The sequence below is a fragment of the Gopherus flavomarginatus genome, chromosome 1 (genome assembly GCF_025201925.1).
Source record: "Gopherus flavomarginatus isolate rGopFla2 chromosome 1, rGopFla2.mat.asm, whole genome shotgun sequence".
NCBI classification, from domain to species: Eukaryota; Metazoa; Chordata; order Testudines; family Testudinidae; genus Gopherus; species Gopherus flavomarginatus.
The window spans coordinates 49812718-49830399 of NC_066617.1; the positions used below are offsets into that span (position 1 = coordinate 49812718).

The 17682-nt window shown below is 41.8% G+C and overlaps 1 protein-coding gene across 1 annotated transcript in view; it reads left to right on the forward strand.

Annotated features, from left to right (window-relative positions):
* The first annotated feature begins 2269 nt into the window (after nucleotides 1-2269).
* Nucleotides 2270-17682, forward strand: part of WNT2 (Wnt family member 2) — a 35685-nt gene continuing 20272 nt past the window's right edge. Inside the window, exons 1-4 of the mRNA XM_050936344.1 lie at nucleotides 2270-2349; nucleotides 4180-4403; nucleotides 11493-11770; nucleotides 15241-15505. Coding sequence (XP_050792301.1) covers nucleotides 2270-2349; nucleotides 4180-4403; nucleotides 11493-11770; nucleotides 15241-15505 — 847 coding nt within the window. The remainder of the gene's footprint in view (nucleotides 2350-4179; nucleotides 4404-11492; nucleotides 11771-15240; nucleotides 15506-17682) is intronic.

A 17682-nucleotide genomic window follows, 5' to 3' on the forward strand; every position in this document is an offset into this window, starting at 1 on the left:
CATGGTCTCTCTTGAGCTGGGGTTATCAACCATGGGGCTTTCACAGCCCGCCTGTTTCAGGCGAGGTCATTTCTTCTGCCGCCCCATCGAGTGAATTTCGTCTCCCTTGGCCACAGTCACTGCAGACTGCGGAGCCGGATTTGTTCAGTCTGCCCTGGGTGGGGCTGCTCCGAGCTGGGTTGGCAGCTGGACACAGTTTCCTCTCTATCGCTATTTCTCGGTGTATTCACTGGGAATTGAAAGCGCAGTTTCTGCTTAACAATTGCCATATGGAAGCCTTCAAATCCCTCCCCAGTGCCCTGGAGGATAAAAACTTCCAGGGAAGCATCTTCACTTTCTGGTCTATGTAAATCCCTGCCGAGTTTCCCTGCTTGTAGGCTCCCAGCTTCAGTACCTTGGTCGAGCTCGATCTCGGCCCGCCTCCAGCTCGCTAGAGACACAGACTTGTTGGGCTAGCGACGAGTGACCGCTGATCGCTCCCTGCCCCTTTGGCTGAGCCAAATGACAAAATCCTGCTAGCAGTAAGGCCCGAGGTGCCCTTCCCTGGACCACGCATCGCTTGGGCTTCCCTCCGCTCTGAAAGCAGATGGCTGCCGAATGCACTGGCCCTGGGGGGTATAAACCTGTCTTGGGATGGCAGCGACCAACCCTTCTTTCAGTCCAGCGGCACCTAAACTAGCGCGGTAGAGCGTCACCCGGAATGTTGCTTCGGGGGAGGAAATCTCTAGCCTGGACGAGATGCTGGAGCCTCGTCAAGCCTAGAGAGAAGTGGGCTTGATTGATTTTTCCCTGCCTCACTATCTTCTAGATAACAGCCTGCCCGAAGCCGGTTGCCTTAGGACCTCGTCCAACTTCCATTGAAATCAATGGAAAAATTCCCTTCGACTGCAACAGGAGTTGGATCAGGTCCTAAATCTGCAATCCAGTCACCTTTCAGAGCGTTTGTTCTCTCTGTCGCCCCACTCCCTTAGGGAAGTTTAATTTGATCTTCAGTACATGGTATTTGAACACATACACCCACAAATTGCTTAGCAACAACAATGTAGCGGGATATGATCTGTTAGTCTGGGCAAAGTTTTAAATGTGATTTGAAAGAGACAACTGTTCCGGACAGTTGTCTGGTTTCCAGGTGGCACTTGAAGGAGCTAAGCACTGTAATTCACATACTAAACGTGTGCAATATGGATGCTGTGCTGTCATGTGAGCTGGCCTGACTATTTATAATGTGTTTGTTTTAACCTGTTGTTCTCTGCCGGACTGTTGTCTGAAGACTCTGCCACACAGTCAATGGGCTACAATTTGGAGTAGACTGTTCGGGCCAACAGTCAGGAGAAAAGAGGAAGCTGCTTTGCTAGGAATCGGGGTGATATTTACACGAATAAGACCTCAGCGTGTTAAATAACATGTTATCGAGTTTTCACACTTAAATGTGCTTGCGTGCACTGTGTTCATTTCACCCGGTCTCTATTCTTTTACAGAATCACCTTCAGCAGTCACAGTTCGTGTCCTCAGATGTGAAGAATTTAGACCATTCCCCTTCCTAATTGCCTAGGGCGGAGATTAGTAAAATAACCAAAATCATGGAACTATTTCCTTTTTTATATATGTAATGTCATAGTCCAGTTGCACGGTTCATATGGCGTGAATGAAATACCGTATAAAACGTTATATATCGATACCAGATATTGAGAAGTGCTAAGTATTTTCCGTTGTTTGGCGACTTCACTGCTGTATTCTCAATAGTAACGTACCCCGGGCACGGTTTGGTAATTGTGTAAGGTATGAACTAACTCTGTTTGGATTTAAGGTTATTGGAAGGCAACTGGCCCATAGGGATTCCTTCCCTAATCAGAGGTGTTACCTCCTCCAATGTCTCTTGACATCATTTCATCCATCAGAGTTAAGAAAGAAAGAAAGGCAGAACCCACCCAGTCTGTAAGCAACCCACACCAGCCCCTCAGCTTTTCTCTGACCGCAGAAGAGCTGCATCAGGGCAAGGAAGAAGGATGAGAGCGGGTTGATCTTGTTGCCCTCCTTGAGGATGTGATTCTGGACAAATTGAGCAGATTCCGGAGTTCTGCACAGACATATTATAGAGCGTATCAGTAAATCTGACCCCTGGCAACCGTGACATGGGAATGGTGAGACTCTTGATCCAGTGAGGAGAGAAGCCCTCAAGGTGCATTTGGTTCTGTGTCAGTAGTTTTTGTTCCATGGGATTTCCTCCGCCCTTCGCATTAGAACCGATGTGGAGTGAAGTGTTTCTAATATGAACTTTCGCTTTGGGATCTGGTTTGCTGTTCCACTGATCTTGTTCTGGGAAACCCCAGAAGTCACTTCTTCGTGGTGGTAAGTTCTGCAATTACAAGGGGTTTATTTGCTCTTGGGTAAGGTGGGATAAAATTCATGGTAAACTAGAAGAATTGACACCCCCACTCCTTTAGTGATCACACAAAAATATATCGCCGCCGGCTGTTCAGATACAAAAACCCCAATCCTAAATCAATCCGAATTATCCTACATCTTCTCTCAACTTCTCTTTTCCCTCCCAGCTCCCACTCCTCCTTCCCCATCCTTAACAATTAAACGTCTGTTTTACTACATGTCCAAGTAGGACTCTTTGATCTGAGGACCGATCAGAGCTTTTAGCATGGACAGTAACAGCAGAGTCAGTTGGAGGTTGATTAAAATATGCCCCGCATAGCTCCTATCACCAACTATACATAGAATCCGTGTAAGAATCGGCCGAAAGAAATGTATGAAGATTTTGCTTATGGCATGCAACGAGGTTTTGCATCGTTCAGGTTCAGGGATATATCTGATTAATTCTCCTTCATTGAATATCCTTGCTCCTTTATTTACTTATTTTTCCTGTAAAATGACAGCTGAACAGGAACTTGTCAGAAAATCTGTCGGGTAACAATGCAGTGGCCAAATGAATCGATGAAAATAAGAGGCATGGTGCAGTTTGTACTAGGGCAAAGTGTGTGTGAGAGAGAATTGTCAGAATAGTCTAGAGCAGAATTTTGTTCAAACCCTCGATCCCCTCCAGCCTTTCCTCCAGAACAGAAAAAAATGTTTCTCATCGCTGAATTAAAACCTCCAAATGAATAGTGGAGAAGCCTGTAGGGACCACAGCTCCTAGTTCAAAAGATATTTGAGCTAGTTGTGATGCTCCTGAGCTAGCTGCAAAACACGGGGCTAATTAAGGGGGAGCTTAAATCTGAGATTTCCTTCAGAAAATGGGGTCTTAAAACAAAACAAAACAAAACAGACAAACCTCACTGAGGAAGAGGAGTTAAACTTCCCCTTGTAAACATACTGACCAGGGAATGCATTTAACCTTGACACGGCTGACACTGGATCAAAGGCTGATTTATCAGACTGGCCATTTTTCAGTACAATTGCTAGTTCTGTTCCCTAGGTGCATAAACATTATTTATTGCCAGGGCTTTTTGTCACGGTGTCTTTTACCTGTTGCCGAATATCTGTACATTTTTTTGTTGCAAACAACAGCTTTTAACGATTTGATGAGCTTCTAAGCGAATGAAAACACGGCAAAAAGACATTTGCTCCTGTTTGAGCGCTTCAAAAGACAGCCACGGCGGTTTGGGTTTTATAAGAGATACCTTTCTGAACAGTTCAGGGCTAATTGCGAACATCTGGATACAGATGATGATGTCATTTAGAAAAAAAAGGACAAAACCCAAAGTTAAGGCGCTATGAAGGAGTTTTTGGTTCTTCCAAAGGCTCGGGAGGAATACACGGCAGGCAAACGATTTTGAAAGGATTTCTACCAAAACAGCAAATGCGGCTGTAAATTAGACTCCACATTAAACGGACTCTGGACCAGCGGATGATCAGAATGCAGTCCCAGCAAGAGCCGACTTAGCCGCTCTGGGGCCTTCTCCTTGGAGGGAAATAAGAGGAAGGCGGAGGGATCCGTATAGAGCGCTGGAAGCAGCGCTGGCTCCTGGCGAACAGCCAAGCAGAAGGGCACATGTCCCTGTTCGAGTCCCACTCGCCGGCCCGCCCCAGTAGCTCCCCATTCCCACGCAGTCCCCTCCTCGCAGCTCATCCTCCCCCTCCTCAGTAGCTCCCCCAGTCCGTGCCCCCCCGCCCCGCTAGCTGAGTCTGTCCCCGCTCGCCCCGCTGCCTGTGCGCCTTTGCTCCCCGCAGGTACATGGGGGCCGTGGGCTCGTCGCGGGTGATGTGTGACAACGTGCCGGGCCTGGTGAGCCGGCAGCGGCAGCTGTGCCAGCGGCACCCCGAGGCCATGCGCTCCATCGGGCTGGGCGTGGCGGAGTGGACGGCGGAGTGTCAGCACCAGTTCCGCCAGCACCGCTGGAACTGCAACACCCTGCACCGGGACCGGAGCCTCTTCGGCAGGGTCCTGCTGCGCAGTAAGTACCGGGGCCTGCGGGGGGACCTGTGAGGCGCCTCCGCCTGCGGCACGCGCGAGTCCCCACTGGGGGAGCAGGCGGGATCCCTGTCCCGTGTGGGGGAGAAGGCGGGATCCTGCCCCTGGCGGACAGTTGAATTGCGCACAAGACGTGGGGGTCACACGAGCTATGCACTAGCACGTGCTGAGAAAGTCGGAGAAGCCGCAGCAGCCGCCCATGTGCCCTAGGAGGCTCCACCCGCAACGGGAGACTCATCTGCCCTTAGCGTGCTCCGGGTCAGTCATTAGCGGAGAGACCTGAGGCAGCATGACACTGACACACGTGCGTTTCGGAGAGCTGGCTGCAGCGTGGGGGGGGGGGGCGTGACATCTGCTCCCACCCCTTAGAGCCACGAAGCGCGCTCTGCTGTTCCCTGGCTGATGCTTCCCAGAGGGTGTTGCGCTCATGCTACCATGTAATCATCCGGCCCCTGGGATGGGAAGCGGCCAAAAGTACAGCACAGCGTCTCTAGGCTTCCCCTGGGGAGCGATCATCCCACCATTACCCTCCGCGAGAGTGAATTCATTGCGATTGTAAATTAGTCTGTGTCCTGGGAGTACTTCTGAACGCGCTGAAAAGACTAACGCTCCCTGGCTCCACCTAGAGCTCCGCTGGCCACTTAAATATTGTCACCAGCGAATCAGCCTCACGTGCTTTTTGTCTTCAGAAGAGCTTTACCGGTAACCTTGGTGACGGCTGCTTGGAGTTGTTAGCTACATTTCCCACAGCCCACAAACCATTAAGTGCATTACAAAATGTTGTTAAAACTGACCATGTTTGAAACACGAGAATAGCGCCTGTGAAATGGTTCTCGATTTATTTCTTTAAAACAATAGTTGTTTGAAATCTCTGGATCATAAATCAGAAATAAAAATTAAGTCAATTTACGATAACCCACGAATAATGAAATTGACATGGGGATTCATTTATTATCTACTTTGGCACAGCTCCTCAACGGGTGCATATTGTCACAACTCCATTGATTTTAATGCAGCTATGACAATGTACATCAGCTGGAGATCTGCCCTTTTAAGTTAATTCTTAGCACTATTTTAAGCTTTGTCATGGTTATGTAATTTCAGGGGGAAATATGGTATTGTTCTGTGTCAGGCAAAGAATCAGAAACAGCCGCTAGATAAGAAGCCTTGCTTTATAGGTGCATACAATTGTTAGTTTACAAGTAATATTAAATTTATATAACCATATTATTATAAAATGTTATTAGTCAACAAATACTTCTTACAAGACAAATATATCAAAGCATGAGGAGTAGATGGCCTGTAAACCAGTCCCAGGTATATATAACTCACTATCCTAGAGCACTATGCTTTGGCAAAAGAAATGCATCTTCCATTTTGTAAGTAACTCAAATTTAGCTGTGAATTTCCTTTGTAAAAATGCTTAACTTCAAAACACAAGTGTGAAAGAGGACAATTAGTGAAATGCATCTTCTATTTTGTAAGTAACTCAAATTTAGCTGTGAATTTCCTTTGTAAAAATGCTTAACTTCAAAACACAAGTGTGAAAGAGGACAAATTCAGCTGTTCTACTGATTTATGGCTCTGATGATTAGGTTGCACATGCAGGTGAGTATGAAAGTACTGAATATCATCTGCTGATGATAGATGGGTGTAAATGGAAATTGGCATTAATATCTTTCCTGTTTAGTTATTATTAGAATTAGTTAATATAATTGCAGTTAACTCATGCAATTAACTAAAAAATTAATCATGATTAAAAATATTGTGATTTAATTGCAGTTTTAATTACACTGTTAATAGAATAGCAGTTGAAATTTTAAATATTTTGGATGTTTTCTACATTGTCAAATATATTGATTTCAATTACAACAGATAATATAAAGTGTACAGTGCTCACACTATATTATTATTTTTGATTACGAATATTTGCACTGTAAAAATGATAAACAAGATAATTGGTATGCAATCTATTAATTGTGAAAGTGCAATTTATAAATGTAGATTTTGTTTTTGTTACATAACTGCACTCAAAAACAAAACAATGTAAAACTTCAGCGCCTACAAGTCCACTCAGTCCTACATCTTGTTCAGCCAATTGCTAAGACAAACAAGTCTGTTTACATTTACGGGCGATAATGCTCCCCATTTCTTATTTACAATGTCCCCTGAAAGTGAGAACAGGTGTTCGCATAGCACTTTTGTAGCCTGCATTTTAAAGTATTTACAGTCCAGACATGCTAAACATTCATATGCCCCTTCATGCTTTGGCCACCTTTTTAGAAGACATGCTTCCATGTTGATGACGTTCATTTAAAAAAACAAGTGTTAATTAAATTTGTGACTGAACTCCTTTGGGGAGAGTTGTATATCTCCTGCTCTGTGTTTTACCCGCATTCTGCCATATATTGCATATTATAGCAGTCTCAGATGATGACCCAGCATGTTGTTCGTCTTAAGAACACTTTCACAACAGAACTGACAAAATGCAAAGAAGGTACCGATGTGAGATTTCTAAAGATAGCTACAGCACTTGAATCAAGGTTTAAGAATCTGAAGTGCCTTCTAAAATCTGAGAGGGACGAGGTGTGGAGCATGCTTTCAGAAGTCTTAAAAGAGCAACACTCCAGAAACTACACCAAAAAAGAAAATCAACCTTCAGCTGTTTCTGATCAGTCTGCACTGCTTTGGATCATTATCAAACAGAACCAATCATCAGCATGGAAGCATGTCCTCTGAAATGGTGGTTGACGCATGAAAGGACACATGAATCTTTAGCGCATGTGGGACGTAAATATCTTGAAACACCAGCTACCACAGTGCCATGCAAACGCCTGTTCTCACTTTCAGGTGACATTGTAAACAAGAAGCTGGCAGCATTATTTTCAGCACATGTAAACAAAATTATTTGAGCGAGTGGCTGAACAAGAAGTAAGACTGAGTGGACTTGTAGGCTTTAAAGTTTTACATTGTTTTATTTTTGAATGCAGGTTTTTTTGTGTGCATAATTCTACATTTGCAAGGTCAATTTTCATGATAAAGAGATTTGCAATACAGTACTTGTATTAAGTGAATTAAAAATACTATTTCTTTTGTTTTTTACAGTGCAAATATTTAGAATAGAAATAAATATAAAGTGAGCACTGTGCATTTTGTATTCTGTGCTGAAATTGAAATCAGTATATTTGAAAATGTGGAAAACATACAAAATATTTAAATAATGGGAATTATATTATTGTTTAACAGCACGATTAATCATGATTAATGTTTTTAATCACTTGACAGCCCTAGTTAATATTGTTTAGAGATGAGATGACAGGAAGACCACCTTCAGAACACATACATGGCTGCTTTACCTGTGCTTCCCCCACACTGCACAACCTCAACATTGTGCATAATGACCATGTAGGCTGCAAGTACAGCTGAAGTTTTGTAGCCACATTGTGACTCTCTCATCTGACCCAGTCATGGAAAATATCCCAACTGCAGCATTTTTCCTCAGACAGACAGGCGTCCACCGAGCTTGTTGTGTTTTCATCACCTATGTTGCCTAAGTGCATTCTGGGAAAATCTAGGCAGCCATCCCAAACTGCCTCAGCAAGAGAAAGAATGCAAACTGAATGGCACCAGCACCAAGTGGAGCAATGCACCCTGGGATTTCTGCTACCACACAGAGCATTGGGAAGGAGGCCTGGTCAAACTGGTGACATAGGCACAGGTAGCATTGAACATTCTCTCAGGTGCTTGGCTGGTTCATACTCTCATACTCAGCTTCTAAGTGATCGCTGTGTGTGGGGTTAGAAGGAATTTTCCCCCAGGTCAGACTGGCAGTGACTTTGAACTGGATTCATTTCCCTCTATAGCGTGTGGGTACGGATTACTTGCCAAGACTATCTAGGTGTATCTCACATAATAATTTCCTTGCTATTGCAGGGGCATCAGGCACTGGTGCACCTTGGTCTCTCCTATTCTCTGCATGTGGCACATAATAGGCAGTCTCCTGTGGGTTGTAATATTATGATTTAATTTTGGTTGTTGGGTTTAGGGTGTAGATGCTGAGTGGTGCTGGTGGCCTGTGATTCATGGAAGGTCAGTCTAAATGATCTGGGAGTCCCTTCTGGCCTTAAACTCTCTGATTCACACTACGTCAGGGGGTCCCATCCAATCTATGTCCCTGGTAACGGAGATACATGGTTGGCCCCTATGGTTGCTAATACAGTATTAACCATGTTTCCTGTGGATACAAATCATGTTTATGGTTACCACCTATCCTGGTTTTCCAGGGATTGGCCCTTATTTTAGGTAGCTGTCCCAGGAAATCTGCAAGTCTTCTGGGACATTAAAAGTCCTGATTTTTTTTGTCAGTCATCCCCGTCGGCTCCTGCAGTCCTAGAGGGTGTAGTGGGAGGAGCCATGGGCAGCGATTCCTGCTCAGATGGAGCTCTAGCTCTGGAGCATCTGAGAGCCATGAGGACAGGTCAGCGTGGGAGCAGTGAGCAGGACAGGGGGAGCTTGGGGCTGGCAGCACCCAGTCACTGCTGTTTAGGTATTAGGTGTGGGGGCCGCCACCAGGCAGGAGAGAGGTGGATCCAGCCAACGCTGCATCCTGTTTGGCCAGGTTGATGCCTGGGGCAGCCCTGGGATCCGGTGCCCTCCCCCAGGGTTGAGATGAGGCAACAGTGCCGTGGGTGGGGAGGAAAGCAGTACCCAGGGATGTATATGGTGTAGTATGGGGGAGCAGGCAGATGTCCTTGTTTTTTGTACCTCAGAAGTGGCAACCATAAATCATGTTTAGTGTCAGCCAGTTTCACTAACTGGTTACAAAGTGAGGTGAAGTTGTGTAGATAGGGTCTATGTGGCACACAGGGCCTTTTATTTGTTACAAGAGATGTCTGTGTATACTAGACCTGGTCAGGAATTTTCCAACAGAAAATAAAGTTTCTGCAAAATTTTTTGAATTTTTTTCCATCAGGAAAATCAAAATGAAATATTTTATTTCACATTGGCTTGACCTAGATTGGAATATTTCATTCTGTTGAACTGACCTGAAACATTTTTGTTTTGAATCAGTTCAATAAAATATTAAACTGCTCCTGCCTCTTGGGAGTTGTAGTTCTCGCACCCATTCTTTCCTATGGGCTGGGTTCCCTGAAGGAATACATCTCTCAGAATGTAACATGGGTTCCCATCTGACCAAGCTGAATGATGCATCATGACAGTCAAAAACTCTGCTGAGTCTGCCCAGCAAGGGAGAATGGAGTATCAGGCTCCTAAACACCAACAACTCCTAGGAAGCAATCAATAGGAAAATGAAATTTAGTGTTGAAGTAACTCAGAATCAAGTAGTTTTGGTCACTTCAACAAACCCAAATGAAACATTTCAACAGTTGTGAATCAAAATTTGTCAGAAATGCTATTGTGTTAGTACATGAGTGTGAGGAGCCAGGTTAGTTAACATTATCTTTATCATTACTTTGTGATCACAGCAGACAAGACCAAGTCCTTTTCAGCACCGTGGTACAAAGCAGGCCCAATTTTGGTTGAGGCTTCTAGATGCTATTGGAATATAAATGTTAAATACTAATAAGTCAGGTCAGTGAATCATGATTGAACCTTGTTTCCCTAGGGTTTATTCATGAGGGGATGACACAATTCAGAATTTTTCCAGTCTACACCTATTACAAAGTCATGGTCAGCATAGTGATAGCTAATTTGACTCTTTGAAGTCAAATTAACATACTTTAACATGATAAAAGTTTGTAGTGAAGAGAAGCCCTGAAAGGATAGATTCCTCTTTATTCCTAGGGGTTTAGCCAGTGCATGAAGGTGCACTTCTCACCTTCCTGTGCTAGTTTTAACATAGTTTTTAAGACTGCACTTTTCAGCACAAACTTACTTTTCTAAATGTCTCTTTTGGAAATAGTCTCATTTGTACAACTCATAATCCTTTGCTGTCCATTGGCTGTTTGAGTTGCTTTTCAAAACAGTCATTTGGTAATTGTGTTTTTCTCTGGAGAACACAGATTACTACTTAATACAAATATTCCTATAATTAAATTTCAAGTAGATTGCATGGTAGTTTTTTAAACAGCTGAGGTAAGTGTAATTTAATATGATGTAGATATGGTTTCCTGGTTTTTAATAAGAAGACTGGCAGAAGTCATTTTCAGCCACTGTTATAAAATTGTAACTGAAATGAGCAAACTTTAAATCTGAAATGAGCAAGAGCTTCAAGGCTATACAATATTTTGCTCTTCCAGTTGACATACAGTGTGCTTTAAAAAGTCTCCAGCTTCTTGATATCACCAAGCTGTTTTGTGTTTTCTGATTGGAAAACTCAGTTTTTCTTCAAGTTGTTAATATACCTGTTGTGGCAACGATTAATAAGTACACATACTAATAATGAAATACAGCACTGTTTGAAAGAAAAAGTGTATTAAGACCCTAAAGAGTTTTATATCTATCAATATAGCACAGTTGTGTATTATGAGTTACTACTTATTAAAATAATTTTATGTAGCTATTGCACTGAAATATGTATTTTTTGCCTTATGAAAGGGCATAGTTTGTAGAGTAATAAAATATCAGAAAACAGAACTGTATGAGTACTTGGCATGTGGAAGTGCAATTATAGGGCTAAATCCTACTCAATCACACAAATAGTCCTATTGACTTCTTCAATGGTTCTTATTTGCATGAATAAGGTGAAAAGCTTTGGCGTCTAGGTAGGAAGCTTGTTGTCTTGCAGCACAATCAAAGATCTCCTAAATTCACTAAAACATCGATCCTAAAAGTGTATGTATATAATACAACTCATCTATGAAAGTGTATTAATAAATACTAGAAACAAACTTATAGTGAATCCCAATCCAAGATTTCTGTTAATGAGCTTTTACTAGAGAGGGGCCCAAATTCAAGCCATATGTAATTCTCTAGTTAAATTACACCAGGCGTGAATTCAACCCCATTTCTCTTTTGTACATTGTGAAGTTCAGCATAAATGGATCTTAACCATTAAAATTATCTGGAACTGAATATCTCAACCATCTTACGGCCAGCCTTCTTGTTTCAGGTAGCCAGGAGTCTGCCTTTGTGTATGCCATCTCCTCTGCTGGAGTTGTATTTGCTATCACAAGGGCATGTAGTCAAGGAGAATTAAAATCCTGCTCCTGTGATCCAAAGAAGAAAGGGTCTGCCAAGGACAACAAGGGCCACTTTGATTGGGGTGGCTGCAGCGATAACGTCGACTATGGTGTCAAATTTGCCAAAGCATTTGTGGATGCCAAAGAAAGGAAGGGAAAAGATGCCAGAGCACTAATGAACCTTCACAACAACAGAGCTGGAAGAAAGGTGAGTGTGACACTTCTTACTTACTAAAACTTATCTTCTCTAAATGACCTAAAATTCCTTGACCTAATTACAAAAAATGGAAACATATCATTCTGGGGGCATTACCCTTTGAGACTCATTAACATATCTCAACAATGCATTTGGGATGAAATTCACTCTGTGGAGAGGGCCGGTGTAAGATCTACTGCACCACTTACATGCCTACTTCAGGCCTCAATCCTGAGAAGGTTTACACACATACACTTAATTTTATGTACAGTGAGTAGTTGTCCTACTGAAATCAATGAAATTATTCATGTCAGGAGATCAGACTAGATGGTCTGGTGGTCCCTACAGGCCTTAGATTCTATAACAGGGGTTCCCACCCAAGCACGAAGACAACCGTTTGCCAATCTGCTAAGCACTTGCATAAGTCTTTGCAAGGTCAGAGTGTAAGTGAGAGTTTAATTGGTGTCTAGACCTTGCACATAGGTGAATTCTAACCTGGGTGAATAAAGACGGGAAACCTTTGAATACACTCAAAGACCACAGCAAAGGATTGGTTTAGCTGCCAAAGAGCAAATCCTTCTACTCCAACAATGAAATAAAACAGCATAATGTACATCCACATGGGGACAATAAACATGCAAATAGAAATTATCAGAGGGGGTGAAATATACCTACTTCACTAATCTAAAAAATAAAATAAATAGAAACAAATTGCACTTGTTTAGCCCAAAGGCTCTGACCCAACCTTTATCCAAACACTGTATTAAAATAATATCCTTGGAACTTCCAAAATAGTCTTTACTTTTGTTAGTAAAATGGCAATAAACTGCTAGGCATGTTGCCTATTGCTTGTGCAGTGAGTTGGAAAATACACACGCTCACCTTTTTGCCTTCACATTTATAGAATATATACATAAATGAATATGGTCCATGTGACTGGAGTGTATTGATTAATTATTCGAGGACATAGGAAAATCATCATATGCACAGCATCTGAAAAATTGTCATATAGCTTCTGTACTTTCACTGAAGAGAAGATTTACTTGTTAAAAATGAAGAATTTTGAAGACTTTGTTCAAGAATCTCTGTTCTTTTTGCATCCACATTAAATAGTATTAAGTATATTTTTCATATTTTGTGTGATTGTTTTAAAAAAAATTCTCTAAAATGGATATGAAGTCCTCTTATATTAGCCATTCTCCATAAGAAAAATGTGTCCCCTTTTAACCCCTGATTTGGTTAATTCTGATGAATGTAGGTGGTCTTCTGTGTTAGTTAGTTTTGTTTTTTTCCTGACAGTGCCTCTCCCCCTAGTTTCAAATGGTTGTATACAACACATTGTTTAGCCAGATGAGATTATCCAATCCAATGAAGAGTCAGAATGGTCAGTCAAAGAGGGCTATCTTAATGCTTTATAGTGTAAGGGATTGACTGTAAGGGATTGTTATATATGAGACAGAGCATGATTTTATATGGTGAAAGCTCCTTGGCTGGGAGTATCCACTGTCCATGCAATGTTTCAGGATCTCTAACTGCTAAAAAAAATAAACAAACATTAACATTGATCTGGAAAGGTACTGCCACATCTAATAAGTGAATAGGTTGGGGACATAAGATCAATGAAGAGACTTCAGGAAATGTTTTAAGTTTAAACTAGCCAAGAAACAAAAGAGTTATAAAGCAAATTCTTTTATGCTTTAGAACCTGGTTTTTAGAAGGGGGTTCCCATTTTGTACCCACAGTTTAGTGGTTTAAATTTAGTTAGAAACTGGTGTCCTTTAGATGCCTCATTACCTGAGTGTATCAACAAATCTGGCAGTTACAGGTCTAGATGGAGTAAATTGTATCCACAGTTATTTTTCCTCTGCAAAATGAGAGGCCAGATTGTGATGAGAGGCCCTTTCAAAAGTAGGCCCTTACATTTTAGTAAATCAAAACATCCCATATGCACCAAATGAATGGCTATATTGTATATCATTATCTGAGCATCACTGAAGAAAAAAACCTCCCATATTTTAATGGGTGGCTTCTGATGTCTGAGGCCTCAGTTCAGCAAGGTACTTAAAACATGTGCCTGACTTTAAATACTGAGTAGTCTCATTAATTTCTACTCACATGCTTAAAGTTAAACATATGCTTAAATTATTTGCTGAACTGGGGCCTTGTTTTAATACTAAGTTCATAAGTCCACATAGGACTGTGAGAATGTCAGTGACTGATTTGAACCATAGTAATCTAATACATTGTTTACCAGTCACAGAAAAAAACCAAAGATGCTGGTCTATTACTCTGGGTATGTAATATACTGTAGTTTCTTTAGAAGGCTCTTGTTTGGAAAAGGCCATTCCAGTCTACTCCAGCTCCATTAATATGGCTTTTTTTTCCTGCAACGCAAACTCTAAAGTGCATGCATTTTATGAATCCTGAGAATAGACTTCCAGAGATGTGATTGTCATAGATCAAAGTCTATGTGCTATGACTTATCACATAATTAATAAATTAACCCATTGTTTGTTCAGTAACATACAAATATGTTAAAAGCCTGACCTGAAGCTTTAATGCTATCCAGTCATCATATGAATGATGAAGATGAAGGCCTCAAGTGAAAAGCAATAAAATTCTTATAAACCTTTCTAAAAAAAATTGTAAAAATAGGAGTTATACATATATTTTACTTTCAAGTGCCACGTAGATAAAAATGACTAGCTCACATCGGATGCCGTAGTCTGATGACATAACACACTTTATACTGTCTGTGTAAAATAAAATTACTAGGAAACAAGGTTAATTTCTAAGCCACATTTAAGAAACTCTTTGTAGATCTGGATAGGCACTCAGATACCATGGTTAGATCTAGATGAGAAATAGAAAAATTACTGTAAACATGTTTATATTGGATTTTGACCTGCTTTCCACTGAAATTTTGATGAAAAGGTTAGTTGAAATTGTGAATTTCACATTATTTAGATCAATTTTAATCGCAGTGAAGGAGCTCTTGGAAATGAGCAACCTCATAAAAAGTGAGATTGGCAGGTCTGATATGGTGTTACCTCAAGCTGAATGACAACACAGTAAACCCAATAGTATTTCCAAGGGGATAGATTCTGCCTTGTTATGCATGTGCATTCCCATTGACTTAAAGACATTTGTGTTCTGTCACTAGAGATTAATTTCTGTCTCAGATATCAGCGGATCTGATAAGGAGGGAAATGATTTCTCAGTAGTGTTGCCTGGATCTTCAGGGAGACTGAAAGTAGCAGGAGAGGAGAAAACACCAATCCTGAAGGTGGTTGAGTAAACTAAGCAGACTGGCCTAACCTTGTGAGGATGACTCACTGCTGCCAGTGGGTGTCACCACAGACCATGATTACAGGAGCCATTACAAAGCTGAGACTGCAGGATCAATGGGAGGAGAGTGAAAAAACATAAATTAAAATGTAGCCTGTTTTACTTGTTTATGTTTCACTGGCTTTTTCTGGCAGGCTGTGAAGCGGTTTTTGAAACAGGAGTGCAAATGTCATGGTGTGAGTGGATCATGTACTCTGAGAACCTGCTGGCTGGCCATGGCAGACTTTAGGAAAACAGGAGATTATCTATGGAGAAAATACAATGGAGCGATTCAGGTGGTCATGAATCAAGATGGCACTGGTTTCACTGTGGCTAACAAGAAATTTAAGAAGCCCACCAAGAATGACCTGGTATACTTTGAGAGCTCGCCGGACTACTGTATCAGAGACAGGGATATAGGTAAGCTTGAGTTACCACATATACATGGTGTGATTTCAGACTTTTATTACTTGAAGGTTAAAAAATGACCATCAGTATTGGATTTACATATTTCCCTCACTCTTTCCATCACTCTTTATTACCTAAAGTCAGAAGGACAACTCAGTACACGAGTGAGAGATAATACAGCTTCTCCGCTGGCAAAATCCTGGCCTTCTCTAAACTTAAGAGAACCAATTGTACCAATATTGTACATACTTTGGGGGGTTTGTGGCAATGAGAACAGTAGTTTCTAATTAGCTTTTCAGTGAGACAGTCATATAGTCCTCCAAATTGGACTTAAACTAGGGTTCAATCAATAAGATGACACTACATGATTCACTAATGCTGTTATAGTCCCAAGAATGGAGCAGGGTCTACAGTTGCATGTATTTCCTTTTCCCTCCTAAACACACTCTGTATCAGTGATTCTTAAGCATTTTGGGTGCTGTCTCCATGTACTACACACCTTCTCATATTCAACTGCATTCTAATCTGCAGGAGGGTTGAGCTCCAAACAATTACCAGGCGGAAGGGCTTGGAGTAGTCCCAGTTTCACTGTGGGTTAGAGATTGCACAATTGAACCAGAGACAGGCATTGGTTACTCACTGCGGCAGGGAGGAGAGGTGTGTAGCATATACCAGTGCAAATCTAAAGGCCAGTGCATTCTACACTTCCTCTCCCTGCCTCAGTGAGTAAAAGCTATTGGTTTCTATATTTCTTTTTAAATGGTTTGGCTCACTGTCAGGGTTCCTTTCCCACTCTGAACTCTGAAGTACAGATGTGGGGACCCATGTGAAAGACCCCCTAAGCTTATTTTTTAGGTTAAAAACTTCCCCAAGGCACAAATTCCTTTCTAGCCTTAGTATTGCTGCCACCACCAAGTGAGTTAAACATTTAGGGAGGGCCACTTAGAGCCCTACCTCCCCCCAAAATATCCCCCCAAGTCCCTACACCATATTTCCTGGGGAGGTTTGAGAATAATATCCTCACCAATTGGTACAGGTGAACACAGACCCAAACTCTTGGATCTTAAGAACAATGAAATATCAATCAGGTTCTTAAAAGAAGAATTTTAATTAAAGAAAAGGTAAAAGAATCACCTCTGTAAAATCAGGATGGTAAGTACTTTACAGAATAACAAAAGACTCAAAAACACAGAAGATTTCCCCTCTAGGCAAAACGTAAAGTTACGAAAACAGGGACAAACCTCCCCCTTTGCGCAGGGAAAATTCACAAGCTAAAACAAAAGGTAATCTAACGCATTTCTATTCTGCTATTACTTACTATTTCTGCAAGACTAGATGCTTAGTTCAGATATGCTTAAGAAGATGCAATTTCCCTCTCCGGTTTCCTGGCTAGCTCAGAGACCAAAACCTTCCCGCGCAGATTTGAAAGTATCTTCTCCCCTTATTGGTCCGTTTGGTCAGGTGTCACCCAGGTTATCTGACCTTCTTAACCCTTTCAGGTAAAAGAGGAATTAACTCTTTACAGGATAAAGAGGGATTTTATGCTACCCTTAGCTGTATGCTTAGGACACCCACTCTGGCCCATACTAGGAAATAGGACTCTAAAGCAGTACAAAGACCAAACTAGAAGAAAAGACCTAGAGAAAAATGAACTCGAAACAGTTTATATTACAGCCATGCCTGCGGATGTTAAAAATCGGAGAGCTCCAGACCTAATAGACACAGCTGTTTCTCAGGGCAAAATTAGTATTTTCCCAGCAAAAATATCTGCGGCATCTTTAACTCTTCATTTGCTCATTTATTTGCTGAGTGCCAGTAGCATGCATGTTGCTGTATTGAAAACAGAGGAAGACATGGCCCCTGCCTCATGTGATACACACATCAAGCAGTGCCAGAATCATAGTGTGTTTTCCTCTGTTACTTTTGCACGTACTTAGGCAAATGTCACAGTGAGCTCATTGACTTCTGAGGGTGTTTTGCTGAGAGTAACAGGCAGCAGAATCAGAGTCATAATGAATGATTAACTTCTTGACCCATTATAACCAGCTTTTGAGTATGTTGGGTATTGTGTGTGGTGGGGAGGGGTAGCACTGCTATAGTCAATGTTAAACAGCTTCCTGTTTAACAGCCAGTTTTTCTAAGTGCTCTAAAATCCACAGGCTTACTTGGGTTTTCTCAAAATTGCTAGG